Source organism: Bactrocera dorsalis, chromosome 6 (genome assembly GCF_023373825.1).
Source record: "Bactrocera dorsalis isolate Fly_Bdor chromosome 6, ASM2337382v1, whole genome shotgun sequence".
Taxonomy (NCBI): domain Eukaryota; kingdom Metazoa; phylum Arthropoda; class Insecta; order Diptera; family Tephritidae; genus Bactrocera; species Bactrocera dorsalis.
The window spans coordinates 36,894,302-36,921,511 of NC_064308.1; the positions used below are offsets into that span (position 1 = coordinate 36,894,302).

Sequence of the window (27,210 nt, forward strand, 5' to 3'; positions counted from 1 at the left end):
CGAACAGTTTTTCTTGTTACTTTAGCTGCATGTTTATTCCATAAAGGCAACATTGAGTCATATTTTTTTATTACCCGACCACTTCTCCTCAAATTGTTTTTTACTATCGCCCAATATTTTTTTATTGGGCGAAGCTGTGGACAATTAGGCGGATTAAAGATTTTTGGTAATACTTGCACCTTGTTATTTTGATACCACTTCATGGCAGTGGAAGAATAATGTATGCTCGCCAAATCTGGCCAAAATTTTACAGAAGTTCTGTGATGTCGAATAAACGGCAGTAATCTTTTCTCAAGACACTTTTTTATATAAATATCCGATGTCATTGTGGTCGACGTTACGAAAGTACGACTTTTAAGGCCACAGGAGCATATTGCTTGCCAAATCATAACTTTTTGACCGTATTTATCAATTTTTTTATATTTATATTTTGCTTCCACATTCCCACGCTTGTTTGCAACATAAAACTTTTGTCCAGGAAATTGATTGCAATCGAGTTTGACATAAGTTTCGTCATCCATAACAAGACAGCCTTTGAACTTCGTCAAAATCTGATTGTACAGAAGTCGTACGCGTTTTTTTGCCAAAATATTCTGTTTGTCAGATCTGTTTGGGTACTTATTTCACGGTATGTATTTAGCCCAGCATTTAAACGTATTCGCCGGGCGGTACTTATACTTGTCCCGAATTTTTGGGCGCGATCACTGTCAGATAGCCCGGGATTTTTTTTAATTGAGGTTAGTAACTTCCTTACTAATTCCAAATCCCGTGCTCCTCTTTTTACACACATTTTTTTAGCTCTTTCTATGCTCAAAGTATTTTTGTACCGTTTAATTACACTACAAACTGTTGTTTTGGACAATTTTAATTTTTTTCCAATTTTTGAACCTGACCATGTCGGATTTGCTATAAATTCGTTCACTATTAATTTTCGATTAGCGTACTCCATTTCACATTTAAAAGCCAACTGATAAGCAAGGGCATTGAAAATTCCTATACATAACTGTATTTTAACTATGTACTCAGATCAACTGATTTTACTCAGAGAATTTTTAAAATAACGGAGCAGCGGTCCCTAGAGTGCGTACAGATTTTAAGTGAACAATGCTTTATGTATATAATGTAGCACGAACATTTTTCTTTGACTTACAAAATTTCATGGATTCATCTCAAGTAGTTTATGAGAAAATAATTTCACATTTTTATCGTGCTTTAAATTTCAACTTCAAATACCTCTAACAAAAAAAGAATTTTGACGAAGTATTTATATCACAAGGTATGTATCATTACTAATGACTGTTAATTTTCGAAATCGGTTATTTTACGAAATTTTCGTGGACCACCTGACGTGGTTTGAGGCACATATAAACCTTCCTCTTCAATCATTCTATCTATTAAAAAACCGGTGCGTAGTTTTAAAGATCTAAACATAAATAAGCTCATAGAAACAGAAAAAACGACTTTATTTTATACTATGTAGTGATAAAAGAAATCTTTCGAATTTTCAGCCATACGGACGACATGACCTAGCCTGGATACCTGCTGTCTTTTAATTCACTGAACTATGTCAATGTCGTCGTATAACTCGTACAGCTCATCGTTCCATCGAATACGATACTCGCGGTTGTCAATGCGCAAAGGACCATAAATCTTCCGCAAAACCTTTTTCTCGAAAACTCGTAACGTCGACTTATCAAATGTTGTCATCGTCCATGCCTCCGCACCATATTGCAGAACAGGAATAATGAACGACTTAGAGAGTTTGATGTTTGTTCGTCGAGAGAGGACTTACTTCTCAATTGCCTACTTAGACCGAAGAGGCACTTGTTTGCAAGAGCAAGTTATGACTGTCAACAGTGAAGTAGGAGTCACGTCGCGAGTACGACGACTGCTTGTTTGATGCTCTCGTACAACCAGACCCATTTGATTCCCTTCTTTATCCATTATAGAGAAAACCGAACTAACGGGCGGTTGTTGATATCGATGTCATCGGTGTACGCCAGCAGCTGAACACATTTATCGAAGATGGTACCTTCACTATTTAGTTCTGCAGTTCGGATTATTTTCTACAGTAGCAGATTGAAGAAGTCGCACGATAAAGAACCGCCTTGTCTGAAACCTCGTTTCGTCTCGAACAGTTCAGAGAGGTGCATCCCGATTCTGTCGGAGCATTTGGAATTGCTTAATTTACACAGCCGTATTAATTTTGCGGGGATACTAAATTCAGACATCGCGGCATAGAGGCAGCTCCTTTTCATGGTGTCAAAAGAAGATTTCAAATAGACGAAGAGGTGGTTCGTGTCGAACTTCTTTTCACGGGTCTTTTCCAGGATTTTACGTATTGTGAATATCAGGTCAGTTGCTGATTTTTCAGACCTAAAGCCACACTGATAGGTCTAATCAGTTTGTTGAGGTGGGGTTTTATACGATCGATAGAACCGGCCGCACATTTCGGCCGGAAGTCCATTGGCGCCCACCACTTTTTTGTTCTTCAGGCGGGTAATTGTTGTTCGAACTTCTTCATGGTCGGGCAAAGGAACGTCTGCTCCATCGTCATCGATTTGGGAATCGGATAAGCCTTCTACTGGCGATATTCTTTACTGCCATTTAAAAAACTGGAGAAGTGGAGAAGTGTTATAAGTACTATATTTCGGGTCCCCCGAAATCGATCAGCCTCAATCCATTTGGGGATATTTCATCATGGAGGCTGAATTTACCGACCGTTGTGTCAAATATACCTTCTTTGTCCAATTGAATGAATATACAGTAAGCCGCAAATCTAAGGACACACTAGGGGTATTTTCATATTTTACTAATTTTATAGTAGTTTTCTCTACAATGTAATCACAATAGTAATGTTTACTATTCATTTCAATGTTGTTCTTAATACCTATGTAAAAAAATGTGGACTTTTAAATAAATTCCTAAAAATATCTATGTGTACTCAAAATAACCAATTATATGGCAACGCAAAACTAAGGGCACACTTGTTGTTTTCTTTGAATAACGGTTCATCGAACACACCAAAGAAACAAAGTTTAGTTGGAGTGTGAAAGGACCATCGCAGTTAACACGCGTAAATATAAATTTATTGAAATTTTTGTGTTGTAACCTAAATATTTTCGAAAAAAATTGAAAGTATGTCGCGTAAGCAGCTAAGTCTCATAGTCGCTTTACGGTTAGAAAAGTCATCCAGCGCAAAAAAAGGAGAACCGGATCGAAAATATACCTGTAAGTGGCCGGCCACCCAAATTTAGCGAGAAAGATAAGCGACTTATAAAGCGTACCATTGAAAAAAATCCATTCACCCCACAAATTGTAGCAGAGCTAGAGAAATACCAAAACGTTAAAGTTTCGCCCGATACTGTTAGAAGATGCTTAGCTGAACAGGGACTGAAGTCTTGTGTCCCAAGAAATAAACCACTTATAAACAAGGTAAACAGAGCAAAGCGCATAGAGTTTGCAAAAACCCATATAAATAAGCCACAAGAGTTCTGGAACAAGGTTATATTCTCTGACGAATCCAAATATAACATATTTGGATCCGATGGTCGTTTAAACGTGTGGCGTAGAGAAGGAGAAGCTTTGAATCCAAAAAATACAATGAAGACCGTTAAACATGGAGGTGGGAGTGTCATGGTGTGGGGTCGTCTGGAGTGGGTGATCTCGTATTTATTGAAAAAACAATGAACCAGTACGTTTATTTGGAAATATTAAAACACTATCTACAGGAAAGTGCTTCAAAATTGGGTTTAGCTGACGACTACTACTTCCAACAAGATAATGATCCGAAGCACACAGCCCACAATGTGAAAATGTGGCTTCTCTATAACACCCGCATATGCTGAAAACCCCTCCACAAAGCCCAGACCTCATTCCCATAGAGCACATATGGGAAATTTTAGAAAGAAATGTGCGAAAACACGAAATTCGAAGCAAGCCACAACTGAAGCAGGTTCTTATGGAGGAGTGGAACAAAATAACCGCCGAAACCACAAAAACATTGGTAGATTCAATGGCTAATCGGTTAAAAGCTGTCTTAAACGATAAAGGATACCCTACCAAATATTAAAGTTGTTAAGTTTTTAAATAATTTTGATTTTTTTTTAATAAATGTCTATTATTTTTATAGGTGTGCCCTTACTTTTGCGGTGCAAATATATGGAGTTACACTAATATTATTTATAAATTTCCCAAATAATGAAACAAAGTTCCTTAGTTTTTAGTTAGATTGTATTACTACATTTTATTCTTACGATTTCGAATGGTTTTTTGTGGCAAATGAAATTTTCTTAAAAAAAACTTAAAAATATATTGATGTGTCCTCAGTTTTGCGGCTTACTGTATACATAAATGTATATTTTAATAATTAAGTTATGGCTAATTTCGGGTTACTAGTGACATAACTTTGAATTTGTATGTTGTATGAAGGGCGTGTGAAATGTTTCTAGATGTTTGAAAGCGCATAAAATGCTGTTGTTGGTCAAGGTGTGGATCGATTTCATTTTCGTTGTACTTAAAGTGTTAAATACAGTTAGAAAGCCGAAAAAGATGAATTTTCCAGAATTTTTTTTCTACAAATATTACGGTATCTTTTAACTGTATTTTAATATTTAGTATTAGTAAAAATATTTATTTGGAAAGGAACTACAGCTGGATCCTCTAAAATTAAAAAAACAAACAGAGTTCGTTAAAGTTATGCTCAATCTAGTAATTAAAAGAAGGAATAAGCAAAGTAAATTTTTTCGAGAAAATGGCGGTTTCTCTAAAAAAAATCGCTTGTTGACAAAATTTTGGACTGAAATTGTTTATAAAAATAATTTTTGATGTAAAAAATCTTTGATTAAGTACTAAGAAATATATTTAAGAAACTCGTGTTAAAATTTAAGACTAATCGGCTTAGCCGTTTTAGAGTAATGTTGGTCATCAACACCATTTTGAGAAAAACGCGTTTTAAGTCTAAAATTTATTCTTTTAGTCCAAGAGGGAATAAATGCAATACGATGCAGTTTTACTGCATTAAATTTTGTAAGGGATTAATGATTAGACTTTCAGTGGAAAACTCAGTATACAGGGTTTGTCCGGAAAGTAACAGGACTGAGTCGATTTAAAAAAATCATTGAACCAATCGTTACATTTTTTAAAAACTTTCAAATGGGCTCCTTCTGCGTCGATGCAGAGCGATTTCCAAGCATTGAAGCAGTCCCGGAAGGCACTCTCCAGAATAACGCTGAGAGCCGAGTAGCATGCTGCTTGGATCCCCTCTGTAGTCTCAAAATGCTTGTCTTTCATCTTCATACTCAAAGATCAATGACAATTAAGCGAATACTTAGTCGACGGATGGAGTCATGTGAAGAAGTTTACGCAAGATTCGTTTGCATATGGCTCAAGCAGCCCACGACTTCCGGTCCTAGACCAAGCATCCTCTGGGTAGCCTAAAAACATCCGTTTGAAAGCGAGCTTAAGTAAAAAGGCAAAACAACCCCTCCACAGTGTTGTGCGCTGGGTTTGGGACCCGCCACGTAAAAAGGTATCCGATGAAAAGGAACAAAAAGCCTCTGAAAAGAAACCCCCTTTTGTTGAGCGCAAATTTGGTGTGGGATTCGTGGTGGGAGAGAGACTCCAGTGGATGAACGTCTAAGTACAATCCGCATCAAAGCAAAGTTCTTCAACATATCGCTGATTTGTGCCCACGGCCCGACGGAAGAGAAGGACGATGTGACCTTATGAGCGCTTGGAGCGCTCTTACGAGAGTTGTCCATGATGTCAAAATCGGGTTTTTCGGACTTTAAAATCAGGGTGGGCAAGAAAAATATCTTTGGCACAACAGTCGGTAAATTTAGCCTTCACGAGAAAATATCTCCAAATGGGTTGAGGCTGATCGACTTCGCCGGGGCCCGAAATATGGTTATCTGTAGTAATTGATTCCAGCATAGTAAAATTCACCTACCTGGCTGTCTTCGGATCGAAACACCACCAGCCAGATCGATCAGGTTGTGATACATGGAAGACACGTCTCCAGTGTTTTAGATGTACGTACGCTCCGAGGTCCTAACATCGACTCTTCGTCGATCGACTATCTTGTTGCAGCCAAGATTCGTACCCGCCTCTGTGCAGAAAAATATGTACGTCAACAAACACAACGCCGTCGAGAAGCTGCTATCTCAACAGACAGCCGAACGATTTTCTACTCAGCTTGCACTCCTGCTCTCTGAGAGCACTCGTCAACAACTCGGTATAAGGGAACTGTGTGGCGGCATTTCAAGCTCCTTAAGTACAGCTGCAACCGAAGCTATTGATTTTCGGAAAATGCAAAAGAACATCTTGTACGACGAGGAGTGCCGCGTCGCAGCGGAGAAAAAGCAGACTGCCTACCTCGCACCGTTACAATCGACCACAACACGTGCGGGATGGGATATACCGTGAGTTGAAGAGGGAAGCGAGACGCATTTGCAGACAGAAAAAGAGAGCGGCCGAAATGCGTGAGTATGAAGAGCTTGACAAACTGGCCGATAGAGGTTGTTCAAATATCATTAAACATGTTTACTTATTTAGTATCGAAATACTATTATCTATTTTCAAATATATTGCACATATATACATATCGTATGTACATATACAGACACATGCATTTACATGAAATAATAATAAAAATGCATGGGTAAACACAAGTCATAAATTTAAAGATCAGATAACATTGAACACGCACACACATGTGAAAACGGGTGTATATTCCCTAGTATTAACAATATATAAATAATAATTCTAAGCAGGAATATACGCATACTAACGATTACAACAGTTTGAGATTGAAATAATTCCCTTTACAACAGAAGTATAGAGGAAGAAGAAGAAAATGAAGTTGAAGAAGAATCCCTTGAAGAATTTCATGAACCTTTAATAATTGAGAAAAAATCTACTAAATTATTACCTTCGCATTTATCTTTTCCGGCAGACAAACATTTTGGAGAAATTTGGGAAAATTAGTCCAAGTTATAGCATTTGAAGATAAGGATCAAACTGAAGTAGTCGACCATATTTCAGAAGATGATGCTGAAGCACATGAGAAGAAAAACGTAGTTCAGGTTTTGTACAAACCAACACCAATGCAGAAAAAGAGCAAGGAAAAAAAAGAAAAGATTTTGTAGACTATGGAAAAAAGCCAAAAAGTGTAGCTCGCGAAGCTACTAAAATTCAGAACCAAGTTGAAGAAAAACAATATCCCGTCTGTACCATCAAGGAAAATCAAATTACCTCTACCAAAGTCATCAATACACAAGTTGAGAAAATATATCCGACCGAGCCCATTGTCTCAAAGGATTTTATATCGATTACTTTGGAGTTAAAAACACAACGTGAAAATACTGATAATTCAACACTGGACTCTGATCTACCTGATGATAAGCCAAATGATGATGTGCATGGTCGTATGATAGCAAAAGATCCAGAACTGCACTCAAAAGCTAAGACGAAGAAAAGGATGGCATGTCCGCCGACAAAACATGTACAACAATCAACTAAGTTAAATAAAGACGAAAGCAGTGAAGACGAGAATATTAAGAAGCATATAAAGAAGCGTAACATCAAAGGCGCACTGTCGTCCGATGAAAAAGAGAAAAAGTCGACAGGATACCTTTGTAACGAATTTGAAGAAGTAGTTATGAGCAAACTATCAGTGATACAACACAGAGAGACGCATAGTCATCGTGAACGTCACTTAGTTGACGACCATTAAAGGATCGAAAGCTGTTGTCATCTTGCCCGCAGTCACTTTTGCCGCCCGGGAGAACGTTCAAAATCGAAATAAGATAAGATAAGTAATATGTATGTAATAAGTACTTACGTTCCTAAAAATACACAATATGCTATTTTTAAATAATCATTTCTTTCCTTCGGCAATATGTTCAAATATCATAGAACATGCTTTCTTATTTAGTATCAGCAAAGTCGAAATAATATTAAACATAAATATCTATTTTTAAATATGTATATTGAACATATATATGTACATATATGTAGTATCCCAACGTACCAAAACGCTTTGGAAATAACTTGTAACAAGCTTGCTGCCCTAAGCCTTATGCTTAGGAAACTGTAGTGACTACTGTTGTGAAAGGCTTTTTAATAATTATAGAATAAAGAAAAACGATCCCTCGCTATAAGCTTAGTAGTCGAAGTATACAACAAGCTTAGAAATCTAATTATAGAACAAACTTACTGAAAGAATAGTTTTCTAAACATGCTTACAATAAGCTTAGTTTAGCAAAATTTTTATAAGCTTGTGAAAATTTTAAAATAGTAAGCGTTTTTAAATTGTTGTATTGTTATTTCTCATATATTTCATTTCATTTGAGATTACAGTTGAGCTAATTTTTTTTATTTATATTTTTCTTTGATTTCTTGGCGGTTTTTGGCAAATTGGCAGAAAGACTTTGTGTTCCGGATGAATTCATCCTCTCCGATTCCAATAGAAATTGCAGCATCTGAAAAAATTGTGAAAAATAAATTAATATATACATTTCAAAAAAACATTTAAGTATTTACTTCTAATTGATTTCGATGTACTTAGGCTGCGTACACTTTTTTTTGCTCCGTCCCTTTCCAGCACAGTTTTTCCGCCAGTTCATCGACCAATAATTTTCTCCAACAATCAGTAACTCATTGATTGCACTATTTGATATAGTATGCTTAACTGACCAAATAGCAAGATCTCTTTTTATATCCGCGTTATTAATTAAGAGCTCAGCATTATCATTTTCCTCAGAACTGTAAATTTCATTTTCTGTTTCATTGATTTCATCACGAATAATATTTGCTTCACTAAAATCATTTTGACTGGAGCTGGTTGCAATATCCTCATCTTCATTATTCTTTTTTTTTTTCTTTTTTGCACTTAATAACAAACTAACAACTTCACTAGACTCATTACGAACACACTGTTTTATTTTAGATGGCATTTTAAATTATTTTAAGATATTATGTTCACTCTCACCTTATTCACTTCGTATAAAATTTTACAATGACAATGAAAAATGTGAAAACGCTAACAGCGGCGCGACAGAATAACGGTAAACGAAACAGTAAGCTTTGGAAACTGTATTGAGCTTAAGTCTGTTGCAAGTGTTGTTGCAAAACTCTAGCGAGAATTAAAGTTTACACTTTATTATTTTCTAAAAAATATATTTTTAGCTCCGTAGAGCAATCTTTATTTCATCACTTAAACAGTGTGAATTTTATGAACAGAAAAGATGTTGTATACAAGCGGGTGCTTGTATTTATACAAAAAACTTAGCTTCAAAGTAATATATTTATCAGTGGTTGTATTTATACAAGAACTTAGCTTCAAAGTAATATATTTATCAGTTGTAGTTTTGTGGTTTCTATTCTATTGTGGAAAAGTATTGAAGTGGAAAAGTACTGATGTGGATGACAATTAGTTTTGTTATTTGGATAGTGTTATCTTACAGTAAGTGATGTCAGCTTATTGCTAGGTAGATGTACATATGTATATGTGTGGTAGCTATTATCAGTTGGGTTCAGTGTAAGTCATGTATTAACTCCCCCCTCCTTTATTTAAAAGATCTCCTGATCTTTTTATACGCTGGTGATTGCATCTTTCTTTATGAGATGTTCCAATCCTTGAGCCTTCAGTATTTGTTCATATCTTTTTTGTTGATTTTCTTTAAGTTTTAGAGTTTTACATTTCAATATGGCATAATAAAGGGTGATTTTTTAAGAGCTTGATAACTTTTTTTTAAAAAAAACGCATAAAATTTGCAAAATCTCATCGGTTCTTTATTTGAAACGTTAGATTGGTTCATGACATTTACTTTTTGAAGATAATTTCATTTAAATGTTGACCGCGGCTGCGTCTTAGGTGGTCCATTCGGAAAGTCCAATTTTGGGCAACTTTTTCGAGCATTTCGGCCGGAATAGCCCGAATTTCTTCGGAAATGTTGTCTTCCAAAGCTGGAATAGTTGCTGGCTTATTTCTGTAGACTTTAGACTTGACGTAGCCCCACAAAAAATAGTCTAAAGGCGTTAAATCGCATGATCTTGGTGGCCAACTTACGGGTCCATTTCTTGAGATGAATTGTTGTCCGAAGTTTTCCCTCAAAATGGCCATAGAATCGCGAGCTGTGTGGCATGTAGCGCCATCTTGTTGAAACCACATGTCAACCAAGTTCAGTTCTTCCATTTTTGGCAACAAAAAGTTTGTTAGCATCGAACGATAGCGATCGCCATTCACCGTAACGTTGCGTCCAACAGCATCTTTGAAAAAATACGGTCCAATGATTCCACCAGCGTACAAACCACACCAAACAGTGCATTTTTCGGGATGCATGGGCAGTTCTTGAACGGCTTCTGGTTGCTCTTCACCCCAAATGCGGCAATTTTGCTTATTTACGTAGCCATTCAACCAGAAATGAGCCTCATCGCTGAACAAAATTTGTCCGAAAAAAAAAAACCGAACACTGATTTTGGTAATAAAATTCAATGATTTGCAAGCGTTGCTCGTTAGTAAGTCTATTCATGATGAAATGTCAAAGCATACTGAGCATCTTTCTCTTTGACACCATGTCTGAAATCCCACGTGATCTGTCAAATACTAATGCATGAAAATCCTAACCTCAAAAAAATCACCCGTTACAATTTAAAACTTAAGTATATTGTTGCAGCTAGTATACATATAATTATTAGGGTTACAAATATGTTTTGTATTGGGTGTTCTTCGTATGGTATAATAAATTTATGTAGTTTTTCAATGTTATTAAATTTATATTTTGAGTTTGATTCTAATATATCTAGGATTTAATATTATTTTCTTCCCGTGACAGGATATATTTTTTAATTTCCTCGTTTTGATTGTGAAACGTTATATTATTTATTTTAATATTTTCTTTAAACTGCACTAGGTATGTTCCTGTGATGGTTTTATTATTTATTTTATTTTTACCATTTATTAAAATATTTCCTTCATTGATTTCAATTATTTCTTCATTTGATTCTTCTTTTACATTGCATTGTCTTTGAGGTTTAATAACATACACATATAAGACATATAAATTTTGATAAAATATTTTTACATTTGTTAATTCTTTTTATTTTGTTTTTACATTTAGATACTTTATTGTCTAAATGTAACTTTCCATGTCGATATGCTATTGGGGTAATATCATATGTTTCACATTTTTGTTTAATTGTAGGATATTTATGTATATATAATAATAAATGTGTTATTGATTCTACAAGTGTGTATGTCTGAATATTCCATTATATTTATTACAGGAATGTCTGAATTCTCTAATTTAATAATTTTTTCTATATCTTCCGTGTTTAACGATGCAGAGTAAAAGTTTTTATTTTTAGCGAAATTGATTTTAAAGTTAAGTCTTCAAGTTCTTTGAGTATTTCTTGTTGCATTACTTGTTGATGAATTGTTTTATAATTAAAGGATTCCAACAGTTTTTCGAAGTGAGTGTTGATTAACCTCTGTTTATTATTATTTTCTACTATATCATTAATTTGTTGTTTTATTTTTATCATATCGTCATGATCTGGTACGCCTGTTATAAAGCTAAGTACTGATCCTAAGAAATTTATGCTCCTTTTCTTTCTTCTAATTATTAATTGATTTTTTAACACTTCTATTCTGTTGACTAAGGCTGTGTCCCTATGTAATTCCGGAGAGTTTTTAGCTGATGTTGAGAGTGTGTCATAATGTTCGAAAATTTTTGTTAAGTTTATCATGTGGTATAAGTAATCTGATTCATTATAAATGTATGACGGATATGTCTCGATTAATATAAACTTTTTATTTTCCACATTAGTTATTTGGTATTGTAGTGATTTGTTCACTAGAATTATTAATATTATTATCGGGCAGTATATTTCGTATGTTATCCTTGTGCATTAATTTATTTTTCTTTGTAAACACCGTATTTTCTTTGTTTTCTTTTACTATGTGTTTAATATATCTTTTGTTATATTTTTCTCTTCTACTACTTTTCTCATAAATTATTTGTCCTGGTTTAAAATCTTTTTGACTTCTTTTTTTATTATGGTATTCTAACATACGTTCTTGGTTTTTTTCTATATTATTTTTCACTTTTTCGTTGATTAAAAAATAAGTCTACTGGTTTTTCCTTTATCACCGAATGAATAGTCCTGTTATATTCCTTGACTGCTGAGAATATTTCTTCTTCCGTAGTTGTAGTTCTGTCGTTAGCTAAAGTCCTCGCGATTTCTAATATCGTTGAATGTAACCTTTCTACTTGTGCGTTGGAAGTTGAATGATTATTTGCTGTCTTTTCGTGTTTAATTTGTAATTTATTTAATAATGCGGTTGTTCCTATGCCTACGAATATGCTTTCATTATCGGTCATGAGTTCGGTACAGTTCGGAAAAATTTGTGATAACACTTCTTCTATTATTTCATGAAAATGTAGTTTACTTCCTAATTTACGAAAATATGCGTATTTAGTAAATCTATCTATAGAAGAGAGATAACTTTTGCCATTTATATAAAATATGTCCATTTGTACTGATGTGCCTGGAGTATTTGGTACTGGGCTTTTTCCTAATAATTGTTTAATTGGTTTCCTTTCATATTTATTCTTCGTGCAGTTGACACAATTTTTCACTATCTTTTTGTGTCTCGTTTTAGTGTTGGCCAATAACAAGTTTCTAATATTTCTTTATAGTTGTTTAGAGCGTTTCTGTGTGCTCTCTTGTGTGTAAAGTCTAATATATTTTCCCTATCTTTTTGTTCTATTATATCGTGTAGTTTATTTTGTGTAAATACTTTGTAGTAGGTTGAAAATATGTTTGCTCCCTTTTCTTTGTGTTTATGCCACGTCTCTAAGTCAGTGTGGAATGCTGTTACTAAAGGGTGATTTTTTAAGAGCTTGATAACTTTTTTAAAAAAACAAACGCATAAAATTTGCAAAATCTCATCGGTTCTTTATTTGAAACGTTAGATTGGTTCATGACATTTACTTTTTGAAGATAATTTCATTTAAATGTTGACCGCGGCTGCGTCTTAGGTGGTCCATTCGGAAAGTCCAATTTTGGGCAACTTTTTCGAGCATTTCGGCCGGAATAGCCCGAATTTCTTCGGAAATGTTGTCTTCCAAAGCTGGAATAGTTGCTGGCTTATTTCTGTAGACTTTAGACTTGACGTAGCCCCACAAAAAATAGTCTAAAGGCGTTAAATCGCATGATCTTGGTGACCAACTTACGGGTCCATTTCTTGAGATGAATTGTTGTCCGAAGTTTTCCCTCAAAATGGCCATAGAATCGCGAGCTGTGTGGCATGTAGCGCCATCTTGTTGAAACCACATGTCAACCAAGTTCAGTTCTTCCATTTTTGGCAACAAAAAGTTTGTTAGCATCGAACGATAGCGATCGCCATTCACCGTAACGTTGCGTCCAACAGCATCTTTGAAAAAATACGGTCCAATGATTCCACCAGCGTACAAACCACACCAAACAGTGCATTTTTCGGGATGCATGGGCAGTTCTTGAACGGCTTCTGGTTGCTCTTCACCCCAAATGCGGCAATTTTGCTTATTTACGTAGCCATTCAACCAGAAATGAGCCTCATCGCTGAACAAAATTTGTCGATAAACACATTTCGAACCGAACACTGATTTTGGTAATAAAATTCAATGATTTGCAAGCGTTGCTCGTTAGTAAGTCTGTTCATGATGAAATGTCAAAGCATACTGAGCATCTTTCTCTTTGACACCATGTCTGAAATCCCACGTGATCTGTCAAATACTAATGCATGAAAATCCTAACCTCAAAAAAATCACCCGTTATTTTAGGTTTCATTATTTGTTTTAATGTTTGAATCATATATTCTTCAGTGTTATATTTTATTTCGAATCGTTCGTGTCGCGGAAATATAGTTGTTGCTGTTTTTTCGTTTGTTTGTGACGGTGTTAAAATAATTTGGGTTTGAAATGAATTTAATGGTTTTGCTATCATTTTCATGTTTCTTGGTGCGGATGATTCAGCTGAGTGCATTGACATATCTGACATTATGTTTATTTGTCGTGATAAAGCGTCTGCTACAATATTTTCATGCCCTGGTTTGTATTTTAGCTTGGCACCGTATTCCTCTATCAAATTTTTCCATCTCTTTAATTTAGTATTCGGGTTTTTTTCTGATATGGAAAATATTAAAGACTGATGGTCTGTGGATGGAGTCATGTGTAGAAGTTCACGCAAGTGAGGAAAGTTCTCTGATCGCTATTCACTTGGGAGTGGCCAGAAACGATTCTTTTGCATATGACTCAAGCAGCTCACGACTTCCGGTCTTTGACCAAGTATCCTCTGGGTAGCCTAAGAACATCCGTTTGAAGGCGAGCTATCGTGAGAAGGCGAAACATCCCCTGCATAGGGTTGTGCGCTGGGTTTGGGACCCGCCACGTAAAAAAAACACCCCCAATGAAAAGGAACAACAAGCCTCGGATGAGTGACCCTCCTTTTGATGACGACCATGGCAAACGAAATAAGGACTACGATTTGAGGGCATGCACCTGGAATGTCCGGTCCCTTAATTGGGAAGGTGCCGCTGCCCAGCTGGTTTATGTCCTCGTGAAAATAAAGGCTGACATCACCGCCGTCCAAGAAATGCGATGGACGGGACAAGGACAGAGACAAGTAGGTCCTTGTGACATTTACTACAGTGGCCATATAAAGGAGCGCAAGTTTGGTGTTGGATTCGTGGTGGGAGAGAGACTCCGTCGCCGAGTACTATCATTCACTCCGGTGAATGAACGTCTAGCCACAATCCGCATCAAAGCGAGGTTCTTCAACATATCGCTGATTTGCGCCCACGCCCCGACGGAAGAGAAGGACGATGTGACCAAAGATGCCTTTTATGAGTGCTTGGAGTGCACTTATGAGAGATGCCCCCGCCACGATGTAAAAATCGTGCTTGGCGACTTTAACGCCAGGGTGGGCAAAGAAGGTATCTTTGGCACTACGGTCGGTAAATTCAGCCTCCACGACGAAACATCCCCAAATGGGTTGAGGCTGACCGACTTCGCCGGGGCCCGAAATATGGTTATCTGTAGTACTAGATTCCAGCATAAGAAGATACATCAAGCTACCTGGCTGTCTCCGGATCGAAAAACCACCAACCAGATCGATCATGTTGTGATAGACGGAAGACACGTCTCCAGTGTTTTAGATGCGCGTGCGCTCCGAGGTCCTAACATCGACTCGGACCACAATATTGTTGCAGCCAAAATTCGCACCCGCCTCTGTGCAGCAAAAAACGCACGCCAACAAACACAAGGAAGGTTCGACGTCGAGAATCTGCAATCACAACAGACAGCCGAACGTTTTTCTACTCGGCTTGCACTCCTGCTCTCTGAGAGCACTCATCAACAATTCGGTATAAGGAAACTGTGGGACGGCATTTCAAACTCCTTACGTACAGCTGCAACCGAAACCATTGGTTTTCGGAAAGTGCAAAAGAACAGCTGGTACGACGAGGAGTGCCGTGTCGCAGCGGAGAAAAAACAGGCTGCCTACCTCGCAACGTTACGATCGACCACAACACGTGCGGGATGGGATAGATACCGAGAGTTGAAGAGGGAAGCGAGACGCATTTGCAGACAGAAGAAGAAAGAGGCCGAAATGCGTGAGTACGAACAGCTCGATAAGCTGGCTGACAGGGGTAATGCTCGAAAATTCTACGAAAAGATGCGGCGGCTTACAGAAGGTTTCAAGACCGGAGCATACTCTTGTAGAACCCCCAAAGGTGATCTAGTTACCGATGCCCAGAGCATACTTAAATTATGGAGGGAACACTTCTCCAGCCTGCTGAATGGCAGTGAAAGCACAACACCGGGAGAAGGCGAACCCGATTCCCCAATCGATGACGATGGAGCAGACGTTCCATTACCCGACCATGAAGAAGTTCGAATAGCAATCACCCGCCTGAAGAACAACAAAGCGGCAGGGGCCGATGGACTGCCGGCCGAGCTATTCAAACACGGCGGCGAAGAACTGATAAGGAGCATGCATCAGCTTCTTTGTAAAATACTTAAGTGTGCTATGCCCAATCCATAAAAAAGGAGACCCCACAATCTGCGCCAACTACCGTGGGATTAGCCTCCTCAACATCGCATATAAGGTTCTATCGAGCGTACTGTGTGAAAGATTAAAGCCCACCGTCAACGAACTGATTGGACCTTATCAGTGTGGCTTTAGACCTGGTAAATCAACAAGTGACCAGATATTCACCATGCGCCAAATCTTGGAAAAGACCCGTGAAAGGAGAATCGACACACACCACCTCTTCGTCGATTTCAAAGCTGCTTTCGACAGCACCAAAAGGATCTGCTTTTATGCCGCGATGTCTGAATTTGGTATCCCCGCAAAACTGATACGGCTGTGTAAACTGACATTGAGCGGCACCAAAAGCTCCGTCAGGATCGGGAAGAACCTCTCCGAGCCGTTCGATACCAAACGAGGTTTCAGACAAGGCGACTCCCTATCGTGCGACTTTTTCAATCTGCTGCTGGAGAAAAATATTAGAGCTGCGGAACTGAATCGAGCAGGTACAATCTTTTATAAGAGTGTACAGCTGCTGGCGTATGCCGATGATATTGATATCATCGGTCTCAACACCCGCGCCGTTAGTTCTGCTTTCTCCAGGCTGGACAAGGAAGCAAAACGAATGGGTCTGGCAGTGAACGAGGGCAAGACGAAATATCTCCTGTCATCAAACAAACAGTCGTCGCACTCGCGACTTGGCACTCACGTCACTGTTGACAGTCATAACTTTGAAGTTGTAGATAATTTCGTCTATCTTGGAACCAGCGTAAACACCACCAACAATGTCAGCCTAGAAATCCAACGCAGGATAACTCTTGCCAACAGGTGCTACTTCGGACTGAGTAGGCAATTGAGAAGCAAAGTCCTCTCTCGACAGACAAAAACCAAACTCTATAAGTCTCTCATAATTCCCGTCCTGCTATATGGTGCAGAGGCTTGGACGATGACAACAGCGGATGAGTCGACGTTGCGAGTTTTCGAGAGAAAAATTCTGCGAAAAATTTATGGTCCTTTGCGCGTTGGCCACGGCGAATATCCCATTCGATGGAACGACGAGCTGTACGAGATATACGACGACATTGACATAGTTCAGCGAATTAAAAGACAGCGGCTACGCTGGCTAGGTCATGTTGTCCGGATGGATGAAAACACTTCAGCTCTGAAAGTATTCGACGCAGTACCCGCCGGAGGAAGCAGAGGAAGAGGAAGACCTCCACTCCGTTGGAAGGACCAAGTGGAGAAGGACCTGGCTTCGCGTGGAATATCCAATTGGCGCCACGTAGCGAAAAGAAGAAACGACTGGCGCGCGGTTGTTAACTCGGCTATAATCGCGTAAGCGGTGTCTACGCCAATTAAGAAGAAGAAGAAGATGGTCTGTGTATATAGTTAGGTCTGCTATTCCGTATAAATAATTTCTAAATTTCTGTAATGCCCAAATTATGGCTAACATTTCCTTTTCATTTGTAGAATAATTTTGTTCCGTTTTCGTCAATGTTCTTGATATGAATGATATAGGATTTCTTCCTTGGCTTAGTACTGCTCCTATTGCGTAGTTACTAGCATCTGTGGTTAAGTCAAACCCTTTATTAAAATCTGGTTGATATAGTTCAACTTTTTCTTTTAATTTATTTTTTATTTCATTTATAGCATTTAGTGCTTCTTTATCTAATTGTAACTTTACGTTTTTACTTTTATTTTTTGAAATATTTCCGTTTTCTCCTCTTAGGTAAATTGTTAATGGCTTGCATATATGTGCGAAGTTCTTCACGAATTTCCTATAATAGGAGGCTAGTCCTAAAAATGATCGTAATTCCTTTAGCGTTTCAGGAATTTTATACCTATCTATAGCTTCGATTTTCCCTGGATCTACTGTAATTCTTCCATTGTCTATGATATGTCCTAAGAATTCTGTTTTTGTTTCAAAAAAATTAGATTTTTCCTCTGAGATTTTCATATTAGCTGCATGTAGGGTATGTATAATATTAGTGATGTCTTTAATATGTTGCTTTGGGTCAGTAGAGTAAATTAATACATCGTCGATATATACATATGCACATTTTCCAATAAAGGGTCTCAGTATGTCGTCGGCACATCTTTGAAATGTGGCTGGAGCATTCTTTAGGCCGAACGGTAGGCGAAAGAATTCATATTTGGCTCCATTGACTGAAAATGCGGTTTTTTCTCTGTCTTCTGGTTTTATCATAATTTGGTGGAATCCTGATTCTAAGTCAATTGTTGTAAAGTATCTGGCTTTCCCTAAATTCTGGAGAGTCAAAGTTATATCTGGAATAGGGTATCTATCTGCTATCGTTTGTTTATTTAATTTTTGGAAGTCTATAACCATTCTTTTTTTCTGTTTACCTTCTTCATCTAATCCTTTTTTTGAGACTGTCCATATTGGTGAGTTATATGGGCTTTTACTTTTTTGTATTATGTTATTTTTTAATAGCTTCTGTATTTCCTTTTCGACAAAGTCCTGATCCGCATATGGATAGGGGTATTGTCGTACCCAAACAGGTTCTCTGGTTTCAGTCCTGATCTCTGCTTGTATTGTGGTTGTAAAAGGTAACAGTTCATTGTTATTATTGTTATTCATTAATTCTTTTATTTCTTTTTCATAAGTTTTGTCTCCTATAGTATAATTAATTTGTTCCTTTACTTGTTCAGATATTTTTTTAAATGTTATAGAATATTCGAATAAATCTATTTTTGCTTTCATTTTTCTTAAGGAATCTTTTCCTAATATTAAATCAAATTCTTTTAGTTCTTCTGCTCTCTTGTGAGTAACTGTTGAACTGTGTGTTAAACTTAATAGGTTTATTTAATTTTATTCTTTCTGCAAATGGGTAATTTTTACTCACATAGCTACTAGTTGCACTTGAATCTATCAGTATATGCACGAATCTTCCATTAGGTGCAGTGCGTCTTAACGTCGGAAGACCGTGATACCTTATAAAAAAATGTTTTTGTTGGTTAGTATTTTTATAACTTACGCTAGCTGCTTCATTGTAGAGTGATATGTTATCTTCATTAGTTTGTGCATCTTTCATTTGGCTGCGCTTTGCGTTGATTTATATTTGATGATTCGTCTCTGCTTCTCTTGAATTGTTCTCCTACTCGTTGCATTACTGTTTTGAAGGGATTCGGTGTTTGTCTGCTTGTCTGCTGAAATTGTGGTGGTTGTGGATTATATGGTTGTCTTCTGAATCTTGTTGAAGAAGGATCTACATCCATTGGTACCACTGGCTGTGTTTGTTGCACGAAAGTTGGATGAAGAGGGGGGTATATTTGTGGTCTCTGCCATTGTTGCTGACTCTTCTGGTATGTTCTGGGTATGTGTTCCAGTTGGTGATAATGAGTGTCATGTTGCCATTCATGCCTTCCATCAGGTTTGAGCAATTTCTGGAGTACAGTGCGTTTTTTGTTGCTGTACTTTTTAACCCTGCAATAAATGTACGTATCGCTTTTAGTTGCACTTCTTTTGATAGAGCTTCTATCACAAATTCATTTTTGTGTGACATTTCTATCTTGGATAATACTCCGTTGAGTGCTTGGTTCAGGTGATCATAGTATATGTGCAGAGGTTTTTCTCCTTGTCGTATTCTCATCATATCTTCCTCGAGTACATAGAGTGGGCGTTGATCTGCATAAGAGTCGTCTAGGCGGTCTATGATTTCATCGAGGTTTAGCTTTGTGTTGTTGCTGATGAGGATTTGTGCAGCTCGTCCTGTGATCTTTCCTCTGAGAAGGATCAGGGCTTCAGTGTAAATGTTTTGTCCACAAAATATTTTCACATAATTCATTAGCGTTATTGCTAGTTTTCTCCAATTTCTGTATTCGTGATAATCTCCACTAAACACTGTTATTGCTGATTTGAAGAGTTCTAAGTCGACTTCTTTGGGATCAGTGTATGTACAGATTTCATCCTGGGCTTCTATTATTGGTGTATTACCTATTTGAGCTTCGGCGAATTTCCTCTGCAAATCAAGTACCATCGCTTGGAGTGCTTGGATCTCTGCTGCTTGTTGTGCCATTTTATTTTGTTTTTTCTTGTTTTGTTTTTAAGTTTTGAACCGTTTTGAAAATTTGCTTGAATTTTAGTTACTGGATTCAACCTTATTTCTTGTCCTTGAAGGATTTTTGTATCGAATCCTTTTTTGTTGACAGGTCCTTTTTAGTTTTGGGACACTTTCCAAGGATATGTTTTTATATCCTTCACTTGTTAAGGAATTGATTCTGATTCCTTTTTATTAGTGTGTCCCTGCTCGGGCGCCTATTAAAGTTTACACTTTATTATTTTCTAAGAAATATATTTTTAGCTCCGTATAGCAATCTTTATTTAATCACTTAAACAGTGTGAATTTTATGAACAGAAAAGATGTTGTATACAAGCGGGTGCTTGTATTTATACAAAAAACTTAGCTTCAAAGTAATATATTTATCAGTGGTTGTATTTATACAAGAACTTAGCTTCAAAGTAATATATTTATCAGTTGTAGTTTTGTGGTTTCTATTCTATTGTGGAAAAGTACTGAAGTGGAAAAGTACTGATGTGGAAGACAATTAGTTTAGTTATTTGGATAGTGTTATCTTATAGTAAGTGATGTCAGCTTATTGCTAGGTAGATGTACATATGTATATGTATGGTAGCTATTATCAGTTGGGTTCAGTGTAAGTCATGTATTAACTCGAGCGTAAGTTTTTTGTAAGTTTCATGTACACAACAGAGCTACAAAACTATAGCGAGGCCTAAGTCAATTACAATCATGTTTGTTATGTTGTTACTTTGTGAATCATTTTTCAAGCACGTTTATAAAAGTATTATTATTTTATAATTAAATAAACCTTTCATAAATATGCTTATTAAATGTTTTCGAAAAATCATTACAATAAGCTTATTCTATAACTCTATTGCCGTTCGCTTATGGAAAGGTTTATTAGGATGTACATAAACATACACATGCATTTACATGCAATAATAATAAAAATGAATGGGTAAGCAAAAGTCATAAATTTACAGATCAGATAACATTGAACACACACACTTTTATTGAATTGTACATTTGAAAACAACTCCACATTATGCAACACAAACAATATGCTGCAATACATACAAACATATATATGTACATATATGTACATATATTTAATTAGATACGTAAGTATATAAGGCTCAAGGTTCAGCTCAAGAAAGGTACATATTTATTTTTCCCCACCAGCGCGCAGTGATTCGCCTGGCGGACAAAAGTCAATGTAAACAATTAAATAATTGACAATACTTTGATTATAACAACCCTTGATATGTCACAATTTTAAGTAAGAATTGCGCAAAATATTCTAATACGGTTAACTACAACAATTTTAATCGAAGTGATACGGTGTTATCATTTTTATGTTTTCAATTTAAATAAAAAATACATTATAAATAGTGATTTAACAAGGTTCGGAGGGGAAAACACGACTGTTGATGAAATGGAATTTAATTTAGAAGGTATGTATATATATCTTATGCAATTTAATACTTGGTTTGCGTTTAGCTAATACGTTGTACGGGGTTTTGAAAACTCATATAAAAATGTTTTTTTTTTTTTTTATTTTCAAGTTTTTAACGTATGCAACTTTTTTATCCACATATGTATATCCAAGCTAATGTTTGAATATTGTATAACGGCAACCTTAAGCTATGCATGTGGAGTACCACATCTTTCCCCCATAATTTTTAATTATTTTTTTCCAGATCGAGTTTGCTCTATTTCAAAAAAGGAGTTATTTGAAGAATGGCGAAAATGTAAAATAGAACGAAATTCCCGGTTAGTTAATTATGTTTTGACAAAATTTAGTGCTACAGATGTAACGCCTGATACACAGACTGAGATAAAGTTAAAAATTTCGAGTGTTTCGTCAAAATTTTCGAAAAAATGGACTAAAGCAAATATGATGATTGAACGTTTTTTAAACAAAAATCGCAGTTGGTTAGAAGGAGCAGATTTACAATTTCACCTACAAATGGAACATCCTGTCCTACCTCATCAACTGGAAGCAATCGACCTCAAGGTAGACCAAAAAAAAAAATTTGAAAACGAAGGGTCGAAGACTTACTAAAGGGTGATTTTTTAAGAGCTTGATAACTTTTAAAAAAAAAAAAACGCATAAAATTTGCAAAATCTCATCGGTTCTTTATTTGAAACGTTAGATTGGTTCATGACATTTACTTTTTGAAGATAATTTCATTTAAATGTTGACCGCGGCTGCGTCTTAGGTGGTCCATTCGGAAAGTCCAATTTTGGGCAACTTTTTCGAGCATTTCGGCCGGAATAGCCCAAATTTCTTCGGAAATGTTGTCTTCCAAAGCTGGAATAGTTGCTGGCTTATTTCTGTAGACTTTAGACTTGACGTAGCCCCACAAAAAATAGTCTAAAGGCGTTAAATCGCATGATCTTGGTGGCCAACTTACGGGTCCATTTCTTGAGATGAATTGTTGTCCGAAGTTTTCCCTCAAAATGGCCATAGAATCGCGAGCTGTGTGGCATGTAGCGCCATCTTGTTGAAACCACATGTCAACCAAGTTCAGTTCTTCCATTTTTGGCAACAAAAAGTTTGTTAGCATCGAACGATAGCGATCGCCATTCACCGTAACGTTGCGTCCAACAGCATCTTTGAAAAAATACGGTCCAATGATTCCACCAGCGTACAAACCACACCAAACAGTGCATTTTTCGGGATGCATGGGCAGTTCTTGAACGGCTTCTGGTTGCTCTTCACCCCAAATGCGGCAATTTTGCTTATTTACGTAGCCATTCAACCAGAAATGAGCCTCATCGCTGAACAAAATTTGTCGATAAAAAAGCGCGAAACACATTTCGAACCGAACACTGATTTTGGTAATAAAATTCAATGATTTGCAAGCGTTGCTCGTTAGTAAGTCTATTCATGATGAAATGTCAAAGCATACTGAGCATCTTTCTCTTTGACACCATGTCTGAAATCCCACGTGATCTGTCAAATACTAATGCATGAAAATCCTAACCTCAAAAAAATCACCCGTTAGAATCGCGAAGTGCCATCGAGTTGACCGTAGCCGCTGAAGTAGCAAATCGCTTGGAGGGTAATAGAAACTTAGCTACTTCGATTAAAGAAAGTTTGAAATGTACAGAAAAAAAGAAGTCTGGTAATACTACATGCGAAGGCAGGCAATTGACAAGTGAAGAGGCATTAGCTTATGATGTGGTTACAGTAACGCGCGCCGAAATTAAATTTTGGATAAAACCGCTAAACGTTTAATTGAAGCGCAAAGAAAATATATCTTCTAAGTCGTCATTCACACTAATCAGCAAATGGGGATGTGACGGAAGCTCCGGCCATAGCGCTTACATATAAACAGAAATTTGAGAACTGCGATGCTGCTGATTAGTATCTGTTTGTTTTTGCTATTGTTCCATTGAGATTGAGTGACGATGCCAGCCAAAATATTTTATAGCAAAATCCGCGGCCTTCGTCCACACTCTATTGTCTCCCAATAAAGCTTATATTTTCAAAGGAAACAACTGATTTTACTACATCAGAAACTAACAAGGTTTTGGAAGAAATATCTCAACTTAATCTCAACTAAAGACTGCTGTAGATTTCGCGAACACCACACCAGAAAGCAGTCACGTATTGCCCGGAATATAGACTTACTACATATGCTTTTAATAACATCCGATCCGGTAATCAACTCACTCAGAGAAGTTCCTAGAAAGAGAACAGATAAATTCTCGGAGGAAGTTCTAAATTTCATTATCCCGCCTTCAATACCATCAAAAGTACCACGTGAGGTAACATATCGCTCATTTGCTGCAAGACAGGCATAAGTCAAAAAAATCGATTCGCCAGAAAACGCGTTTAAAGTTTTCAACTTACTACAACCTTACACGGTGACTCCAACCTTACACCTCTTCTCAAGCGGAGCATATAAGAGGTATTCATATGAATTTTTCACTCAACATGAAGTATGATATAAGGAACAATTCTGCAGCATTAACTCCAAAATCACGTTTTTTGAATTATGCCGGTCTTGCAGCAAATGAGCAATATGACCATGACGATAAAGATTATCTAGTATCTGATTCAGATGAATCTAACATTGATGATTCATTGAGTAATGATATAGTAGTATTAAACATTTTGTTGTTGTGTGTTATTTTTTTTATGTTATTGTTATTATTAGGTCTGTTGGTAAAAAATCCCTTACTAATCATCGCGTTTTTCATTAGTTGAAATATAATGGACTTATGTATTAGTACGTATTTTATACATTAAAGTAAATGCTATTGTATGTTCTGAAATTAAAAAAAAAAATAATAGGTGTAGACTTTGCTTCCGCCGTTTTCCAATAGATGTCTCTAGGGTCAAGCACTGGTCGATTAAATCGTTTTATATCGATTTTGGACATTTGTGTCAACATTAACCCAACAAAATATTTGTAGAGATCTGTTTGCATCCCAAACTTATTCTCAACTGAAAATGTGAGTTTTTGAGCCGAATTCTCGACATGTGCGGGAAATTTTGCTTTTCTTTTTCATTTCCAAGAAAAGTGCGGCTGAGGACCCGTCCACGCTTTACTGAGGCTGACACATACATAGATAATACTACTACCATCTATATGATTTCTATTAGGTATTAAAAAAATATAGAATTTTTGTAAAGCAACTTGTGTTAGTTTACAAAAAAATGGATCATAAAGCATTTCGTGTGTTAATTAAGCATTGATTTTTTAGGGAATTAGGGAAACAACTTTTGGACCGTGATTATACAGTAAAGCCTTAAATTTACAAAAAAAAACGGCGGAAGCAAAGTTGTAGACCTAATAATTAAATATATTTTTTACACAATTTTTTGTTTTCTATTCGTAAATCTAAAAAAAATATATTAATTTTTCAATGAAACTTAAAATCATTAATCAACACGACCAAAACAATTAAATTTCAAACTAAAATATTTTTGTCCCCCTAGCTTGTATTAAACGACACACTGTGCAGCGGTGAGAATTTAAAGATTCTCTTTAAAGCTAAATGGTTGTTTTGGGGCGGTATCTTGTTGGAAATTGATTTTGCCGCTATTAACAGCCGATTTAAGCACACTTAAAATTTAAATTTGTTTCTTAAAATGTTCAGATACATATGCTTATGAATGTTTTCACTAATAAAGTCCAAATATCCAACTCTAGATGTAACCATACACCCGCAAACCATAACATTACCCCCGCAGTGCTCTAGCATTGGCAATACATTTTTTCCTTGCGGCTTTTCATTGATTTTTCTCCACACTTTTCGTGATCTATTCGAAACAAATATGTATATTAAATTTTGATTCGTCGATGAACACAATGTTTTCCCAGAACCCATACGGTTTGTTTAAGTATTGTTTAGCAAACGCCGACTTCTTCTTTTCATTAACCTTACTTATGTATGGCTTACGACGTGCGATTCGTTTATGATAACCAGCACTCTTCAACACATTCCTTACCGATGTCTAGGGACAATAATAGCAAAAAAATGTAGGGAAAATACTGTTGAATTTGCAAAGTAGGTGCTCGCAAGTTCATAATCCAACAAAAACAACTAATTCTGATAAGTGTTTAAGTACTCTCTAATCGCAATAAAGCCGAATTTTTGTGTCGGTGATAGAAATATAGCTCCATCATTTCCCACTGGAGTCCAATCGACAGTCATTCTAGTGGACTGCACATGATGAACCGGTTCTTAGGCGTAGAAAAACAAAAAAGGCGGCTGGAAAGGTTGTGACATCAGTCTTTTTGGGATGCACGTAGTATAATACATACTCAACGACTGATTACTGAATCATTTATAATCTATTTTACTGCGTATTTGGTTGCAGTTCTTTTCTTCTATTCCAAATACTTAGCAATTGTATTATTTTTGAGGAAAATGTCAATGTTGTTGGAAGTGTTTCCGCTGGCTGTACTGTATTCTCTGGCTTGAAAAACAGTCTTTAGCCATTCTTCAAATGAACTGCGAGACACACAACAGTCGAAAAACGTTCATGAATTGCAAAAGTAAATACCCCACAATGCGCTTTATCCTTTTCTACACGTATGTCATCGCATCCTGGGAGTACTCGTTCATGTGCCTTGGCGTTGAAGGCAAACAGAACACCGGCCGATATTAGCGGGACCTCTTCGTGGCTTCGTAACAAATTTCAGTCCGATATCCGCAGCAAGTCTCGAGATAAAAATTGCCTTTTACAATTAAAGTAAATTTCAATTGCTTTAATAGAACAATATAACAGTGATACTTATCTTAACGGATCACTCAATTCCGTTAATTTGCACAAAGTTTTAAATATTATATAAATTAAACAAATTCCTAAGAGCACGAAAGCACAGTTGTACACGAGAAAAGTTAGTATTCCATAAATTGTTTTCCATAACCCATAGGGAGTTTCCACAGGCAATAGGCACGCCAATACAGTTGGTATAACATAAATTTTATCCTGTCGAGATACCCAGTTAGATAATACATTGGCAAATTTGCCTATGTTTATGTTGACGATGTTTTAATATAATCCTTCACACCCGAAAGACATATGGAATACCTTCGGACTATAATCAACGCATTGCCCAATGCTAACATGAAAATTCCTAATGAAAAGTCACATTTTCTCCAGGATTCAGTTGAATACCTTGGGCACATTGTAAAACATAGTAGGATAACAGTTGATCCTAAGAAAATTAAAGCCATTAAAAACTACCCACAGCCTTTAAGGCTAAAAGATTTACGATATTTTCTAGAGCTTGCAATTATTCGTACAGAAAATTTGTAAAATACTGTTAAAATTACGAAACCACTAACCGTTCATTTGACAAGAGAATTAGGATTAATATCAAAGAACCAAAGTGATAAGACACTTGTGCATTTAGACACAGCAGCAGTAGAAGCTTTCGAAACAACAAAAAATGCATTGCAAGTTCCAGTACAAGTACAAGTCGGACTATTTCAATCAAATTTTTCCAAACTGTCCATTTGACAACAGATGCAATAAACTTTGCTATTGGTGCAGGGCTGGCCCAAAATCTAAAATGAACCAGAACAAAATTATAGCACCTAACCTACTAACTATTGTATGGTTATTACA

The 27,210-nt window shown here is 36.5% G+C and overlaps 3 protein-coding genes across 17 annotated transcripts in view; 2 read left to right on the top strand and 1 right to left on the bottom strand.

Annotated features, from left to right (window-relative positions):
- Positions 1–27,210, top strand: part of LOC105226621 (plasma membrane calcium-transporting ATPase 3) — a 529,385-nt gene that overhangs the window by 250,859 nt on the left and 251,316 nt on the right. The window contains exons 17-18 of one of the 13 annotated variants that reach the window (XR_007423222.1): positions 1,509–1,879; positions 1,950–3,120. The exons of 10 other annotated variants lie outside the window; for them this stretch is intronic. Coding sequence is in view for 2 of the 3 variants with exons in the window: in XM_049460171.1 (XP_049316128.1) it covers positions 6,956–7,006 (51 nt within the window). In the remaining variant the exon portion in view is untranslated. Of the gene's footprint in view, positions 1–1,508; positions 3,121–6,955; positions 7,783–27,210 lie in introns of those variants that run through there. 2 more of the 13 variants (XM_049460171.1, XM_049460172.1) reach the window with 2 other exon arrangements.
- Positions 1–27,210, bottom strand: part of LOC125779365 (uncharacterized) — a 168,122-nt gene that overhangs the window by 98,667 nt on the left and 42,245 nt on the right. The window lies entirely within an intron of this gene.
- LOC125779304 (piggyBac transposable element-derived protein 3-like) overlaps positions 18,655–27,210 on the top strand; it is a 45,555-nt gene continuing 36,999 nt past the window's right edge. For 2 of the 3 annotated variants that reach the window (XM_049460575.1, XM_049460576.1), the window contains exon 1: positions 18,655–22,131. The gene's annotated coding sequence lies outside the window, so the exon portion shown is untranslated. The remainder of the gene's footprint in view (positions 22,132–27,210) is intronic. The other variant, XM_049460578.1, reaches the window with a different exon arrangement.